Source organism: Diaphorina citri, unplaced genomic scaffold, assembly GCF_000475195.1.
Source record: "Diaphorina citri unplaced genomic scaffold, Diaci psyllid genome assembly version 1.1 scaffold73, whole genome shotgun sequence".
In the NCBI taxonomy this organism is placed as follows: domain Eukaryota; kingdom Metazoa; phylum Arthropoda; class Insecta; order Hemiptera; family Psyllidae; genus Diaphorina; species Diaphorina citri.
The window spans coordinates 83766-90410 of record NW_007377510.1 but is presented as its reverse complement, the minus strand read 5'-3'; the positions used below and the strand labels follow the sequence as shown (position 1 = coordinate 90410).

Below are 6645 nucleotides of genomic sequence, written 5' to 3'. Positions count from 1 at the left end.
ATACCTTAGTTAGCTCTATACAGTAACGTTACAACCTCCATCAAACAAACAAACAAACAAAATATTATCTTCTTATAGAACTCTAAGAAGTCAGAAGACGGAACTTAAAAGGGATAACATTTTGTATGAATGCCTAGAAACTATCAATGTGTATGCAATGCGCAAAGCTTCAAATGTACACGAAACATTGGAATGAAAATTTAACAAGCACCATTTCGATGTAGGATGTAGCACAGCAGACTGATACACTGACAGCCTACTAAATTAGGTACTTAGCAGAGAACATTGAACTCTATAACGTCAAGTTCTTAACCCTCGAGTGCTCTTCCTTCCAACCCCTAAAGTGCCTACTTAACATATCTTCTTATAGAACTCTAAGAAGTCAGAAGACGGAACTTAGAAGGGATAACATTTTGTATGAATGCCTAGAAACTATTAATGTGTATGCAATGCGCAAAGCTTCAAATGTACACGAAACATTCGAATGAAAATTTAACAAGCACCATTTCGATGTAGGATGTAGCACAGCAGACTGATACACTGACAGCCTACTAAATTACTTAGCAGAGAACATTGAACTCTATAACGTCAAGTTCTTAACCCTCGAGTGCTCTTCCTTCCAACCCCTAAAGTGCCTACTTAACACTTTCAGTACCTCAGTTTCGAACAATGTGGACATGTAGATTGTAGATACCTACATATGACTGATACCAAATTGCATCGTCTTAAATTCTTGAAGTGTTAAAAGAAATTGATCAATTTTATTATGAACTTTGAAAACGGGATACAATGTCAAGTAGGTACCTACTAGGTAATTAAAACTAAAATAAGAAGAGAGTCTTCTTGACTAAATAAGATTCTCTTCGTATTTTAGCATTAATTTTATTATGGTTAATTTACTTTTTTCAAGAACTTCTTGAGTTTAGTTAACCAGATTTTCATGTTTGCAGATACGGACAGGGCAAGGACCAATCAAATTTCAGCATTCAGCAACTACCTACCACTTTGCTCGAGCATGGCACCGACCCAATTTCTCTGCAACGATTGATACGGACGGAATGTGGCTGTATTTCTCGCGGATCAGATACCAAATGTCATCAGGACGTTTTCAAACGGACCATCTTCCCAGCCATCATTGCATCGAAAAGAGAAGGCAAGTTAAGGTAGAAAAACTACCGTCACATCACGTCATGTGAGCTCATGGGGAGTTAGAAAGAGGTAGTTCAAAGTTTTCCCATAATATTGTAGGTAATTTCGTTGATAGCAGTGTAGCTGTCCTGAAAGAATTTACCTACAATATAAGGGAAAACTTGAACTATTACATCTTTCTCACACATGGCCTTGCTGCTTAGCGTGTAAATAAATAAATAAACATCTTTTTGACTAACCATGAGCTCACGTGACGTGACGTAACGGACGTGACGTGATGGTAGTGTGTTTCTACCTATAGCTGACTTGTTCCATTCATACTGTTCAAACATTCAAAGATTCACTTCTCACGTACAACACCTACACCCTGGCATCCCACACACATCATTCTGACTAACCATGAGCTCACGTGATGTGACGTGACGTGACGTAACGGACGTGACGTGATGGTAGTGTTTCTACCTATAGCTTACTTGTTCCATTCATACTGTTCAAACATTCAAAGATTCACTTCTCACGTACAACACCTACACCCTGGCATCCCACACATTAAGCTTAGCAATAAAAAATAAATACCTACGAAGTGGTAAACACTTGATAAAATTTAGCTGCTTTGCTCCTTCTTTCAAAATTAGCTCGACTTGCGTCCATACGAGTAAACTGTTTATTATTTATTTATTGGAGAAATTAGAGCTTTTTAACCACAAGAATTTTATTGGTTTTGCACATTTAGTTTTGATTCAGATTCAATTCTCTGTCACATGAAATCTCAATAAACTAATAAAGTGTAATTTTAATCAGAAACTTTGCTTACCAATTAACTGCAAGTTTCTCTTGGATCCGAAAATCATTTTACAATACCTATTTTACTAGTAACTTGGAACTAAACTCCTTTTCATACAAGCACTACTGTATGAAATAATATTAACCTGAACTAAATTAACCAACGAAATTGGCAATAATAAACTACGAACAATAGTAGACAAATAATAATTGCTTAATGAGTCTTGATCACAATCAATGTTTTTAAAACTGGGTAACACGACCGTAGACACCATGTGAGACTTTTAGTGACCTAAAAAAGGTGATGATGAGGGAAAACTTTACAAAATGGCCTAGAAACTTTCCCAGTAAACTATCTAACTTCGCCTTGTAGCGGCTTTAGCACGTTAAATGTATGTAGGTACCTACCAAGTAGGTACCAATTCACAATGGGTCACAAGTAAACCATGTTGAGCATGATGGTTGATGGTATAAAAGAGAGTGCACTAGTGAGGACTGAGGACAATATGGAGAGAAAAAAAAAAAAATAAAATAAAACAAGCGTCAATATGGATAAATTGAATCAAACATTTCGGATTTCGGAGATCTCAGAGATAATTCAAATGAAACATCGCACCAGACAAAACATCATCTGCATCAAAACAATTTATTTTACAAACCCACCACTTGTCGTAATTTGTGGGAGGATAAGATCGGAGAGGAGGGAATGGGGTGCTCTCGCTACAACCAGGATTGTATGAATGAAACTGTAAAATGTTACCATGACGTATAAATGTTTTGAGAGAGTGGGGGACACAAACATAACGAAAGCACCACGCATTTTCGCACTCTCTATTGATCAAAATATATTCTTATCAAAAGCTCTCTTCTCTTTGCCCGGGCGAAAAACGAAAAATGTTTTTTTTTTTTATCTTCTGTATCTTCCACGTTTACGTTCTATTCGGAATGTATCCGTTCACGCGAAAACATCACAGTCCTACGTCTTTTTATCTTCTGTATCTTCCACGTTTACGTTCTATTCGGAATGTATCCGTTCACGCGAAAACATCACAGTCCTACGTCTTTGAAAAGAAACTCGAAATCAGCGGGTAAGATGTTTTGTTTTCTTTGTTTGAAAAATGCCAGTAAAATAATTAGGACTGTAGGCAGAAGTACCAATTACTATTTACTAGTAGGTATTACGAGTATAGGTATTTATATTACAAAAAAAAAAAAAAAAAAAAAAAAAAAAAAAAAAAGGGAAAGGAAAAAAAAAATAAAAAAAAAAAAAAAAAAAAAAAAAAAAAACATAATGTCTACACTTTAAATTTAAAGTATACCTGAGCTTTAAAAAGCTAATGAAAAACGTTTCATTGTCTGTATTTTGTTCACGGAAACAAAGAACAGGATAAAATACTACAATATAACTGACGTGTTGCATGATAGCATCAGGCTGAGGAATATGGATGGGTTCAGGGTCAGGGGGCTTCAAGTGAACTTTGTATAAATTACTCGGTAGGTACTACATGTTGAGCACGGGGCTAGCACCCGGTAATTTTGTTTAGTTGGACGGAATCCTGGTTCACATAGGTTTTAAAGATATAAAGCAAGGTTTTTTTGGGTTCCATTTAGTTAGCCTGTTGTTTTATATTTCAATTTCTAGTTTAGCAGTAGAATAGAGTTAATTAAAGTAAACCAAGCTTTACAGGAGCATTTTTTTTTTTTTTTTTTTTTTTTTTTTTTTTTTTTTTTTTTAAAAAAATCTTTCTTTTCCATATCCTATATGGCATATGTCTAGGGAGGTAGGTATAAGGAAAAGGTAGGTAGGTACCTCTACTTACTTTATTTACAGTTTAATATTTTATTTTGCGAGTTCCGAATAAGGTAGGTGGCCTAAATAATGTACCTCCATAAAATGTACCAACCCAGAAGTTCAAGGGTGTTTAGGGTGGGAAGTTCTAATGGCTATCTGATAAATTTGCAAGTTGAAGGTTGCAAGTTCGAAGCATCTTCGACGCGACATTAACTTTGAGAGATCTTCCTATGTACCTAGGCAGTTTAAACAAGGTACTTAACTATATTCTATTCTACAGATTCTACTCTACATTTCTCTTTTATTTCTGGTAGGGATCTAGTCCAAGTACACTTTTCAACATAGCTTTCTCTCTCAAAGCTGCCCTTATTATTGCATGATGAACTTCCGTGTACGTTTTTTGTGCAGAAACACCTTATTTTTTTCCTTCCTCTTGACAGAGATAGAGCTTTTTCTTATTCCTTGGTACGTCTTTGCACCAGAGCAAACCGACGAACAGCCGCGGTGCAAGTCGCGAAGAAAATGAGATGACATGCGAAGAATATTCGGTCTATCTGCAAGACATCGTCAAGAGTAGACGTCAAGCCAGTAGTCCGGTAAAAAGTTCCTCTCTCCGACAGAAGGAAGAGATCCTTCTAACCTCCCTCCGAGGTCGGACTGTCGACTGTGATAATAGCACCCGCCTGGGACCAAACAAACAGTATTTGTTCGAGCATCTGCTACAAACCGATCCATCGTGTTCTCGCAATGACCAAGAAGTGTTTCAGAGTGTACCTCAGCTGGCGGTGTACGGTTTGAGTCCCAACAGCATAAGACCGAACGAAACCATGTGGAGGAGGAAGAGTGACTCGAATGCGTTGCCATGCTCTAACGACGTGCAAGGTGAGCTTTGTACTTGTGTTTAATTTTACAACTTATATAGGCAGGTACTAATTCACCAATGAGGTTTCAAATATTTTTACTTCACATTGTAGTGTAGGCATCTACCTAATTATCTTCTTTCGTAGGAGCTACTAGTTCCATTTGGTCTAGATCTAGAACTCTAGAAAGTAAATTCAGAAATTCCAATACCAAATGAAAGCCTTTTAATCTTGTTCCTCTACCATTTTGTTTCAGAAAACAACAAATCCGTTCTCTATTTGAGTCCCAACAGCATAAGACCGAACGAAACCATGTGGAGGAGGAAGAGTGACTCAAATGCGTTGCCATGCTCCAACGACGTGCAAGGTGAGCTTTATACTTGTGTTTAATTTTACAACTTATATGTATAGGCAGGTACTAATTCACCAATGAGGTTTCAAATATTTTTACTTCACATTGTAGTGTAGGTAATAGATATCTACCTAATTATCTTCTTTTGTAGGAGTTACTTGTTCCATTTCCATTTGGTCTAGATCTAGAACTCTAGAAGGTAAATTCAGAAATTCCAATACCAAATGAAAGCCTTTTAATCTTGTTCCTCTACCATTTTGTTTCAGAAAACAACAAATCCGTTCTCTACGTCAAAGAGGAATCAAGACGGAAAAGTGATTCCAACACCCTCCATGTAGAGATGAATCGTCTACAAATCAATGGTGCTGAGCCTCTTGACAATGAATCAGATGGTGATGCTGACTGACTAGCAGGCCTAGTGAATGATCAGCATCAAACCCAAAGACCAAAACTCCAGGCTCAGAGATCAAAACCTCTGCTGTACCAAAACATACCTCAATATATCAATTTGAGAAGAAAGCAAGTCAGGAGTGATCTTCCCGATATTTTGTATGATATTGATGAGAAGAGTGTAGAGATTGACGAGCCTAATGATGATTTAGAAGAAACTAATGTCTTGCATGATGAAATGGGAAACGAACAAAATGTAACGTGTGAGCAGTTTCAGACTACAGATGATCTAGTCAGTCTAGCCTCGTTGTCAGATGGATCTTCTGATAAATATGAAACTGAAAAAGAGAATTCTCTGCTAGAAGATCAGAATCAATTTTTCCATCCGGAAACTAACATGAGAGATTCAGTTCCAATCCCAAGTAATATTGATGATCCAGATCAACAACTATCTACTAGTATTACTCAAGCTCATTCAAACGTGGCGAAACTACAGATGATCTAGTCAGTCTAGCCTCGTCGTCAGATGGATCTTCTGATGAATATGAAACTGAAAAAGAGAATTCACAGTTGGGAGATCAGAATCAATTTTACCATCCGGAAACTAACATGAGAAATTCAGTTCCAATCCCAAGTAATATTGATGATCCAGATCAACAACTATCTACTAGTATTACTCAAGCTCATTCAAACGTGGCGAATAGAGGACTGTCGACTGTGATAATAGCACCCGTCTGGGACCAAACAAACAGTATTTGTTCGAGCATCTGCTACAAACCGATCCATCGTGTTCTCGCAATGACCAAGAAGTGTTTCAGAGTGTATCACGTCACGTCATGTGAGCTCATGGGGAGTCAGAAAGAGGTAGTTCAAAGTTTTCCCATAATATTGTAGGTAATTTCGTTGATAGCAGTGTAGCTGTCCTGAAAGAATTTACCTACAATAACAGGGTCAATTTTACCCACAAAAGTAACATCCATTAATAAATTTTACTCCATTCCAATTTCCAGGTAAGTCCATTCTTCAAGACCCCCCGGTTTCCTCTCTGGCTGATTCACTACTGTCATGATGGTAATCACTACTCCCTCCTGTTTGGACACTGCAAACAACTGCTCAGCGACTGGAAGGAGGAGAAGAATTTCACTCTACACCACTGGGACTTTGATGACGAGGAGATGAAAACTGTGCAGATAAGTAAGTCGAAATAAAACAAAGTACTAACAGACTTACTTATACTTATTATACGTAGCATCATACCTAAAGCGGTTCGCGTTCTTTTAGACTTAAAAAAAAGAGGTTTGATAGAGGAAACTGTAAGA

General features: G+C 37.2%; 1 protein-coding gene across 1 annotated transcript; it reads left to right on the top strand.

The window, feature by feature from the left end:
- Window positions 1–2940: 2940 nt before the first annotated feature.
- LOC103521039 lies at window positions 2941–5674 on the top strand. The gene is made up of 3 exons (XM_026831882.1): window positions 2941–3020; window positions 4208–4606; window positions 5203–5674. The coding sequence occupies exons 1-3, from the start codon at window positions 2957–2959 to the stop codon at window positions 5340–5342; spliced, it is 603 nt and encodes a 200-aa protein (XP_026687683.1). The 5' UTR covers window positions 2941–2956; the 3' UTR covers window positions 5343–5674.
- Window positions 5675–6645: the final 971 nt, after the last annotated feature.

What these genes read in the sequence shown, in the direction of transcription:
- LOC103521039 (XM_026831882.1), top strand. Translation starts at nt 2,957, where the DNA reads ATGTATCCGTTCACGCGAAAACATCACAGTCCTACGTCTTTGAAAAGA. An exon ending in AAGAAACTCGAAATCAGCGG is followed by an intron (nt 3,021 to 4,207) that starts GTAAGATGTTTT and finishes CTTTGCACCAGA; the next exon opens with GCAAACCGACGAACAGCCGC. An exon ending in ATGCTCTAACGACGTGCAAG is followed by an intron (nt 4,607 to 5,202) that starts GTGAGCTTTGTA and finishes ATTTTGTTTCAG; the next exon opens with AAAACAACAAATCCGTTCTC.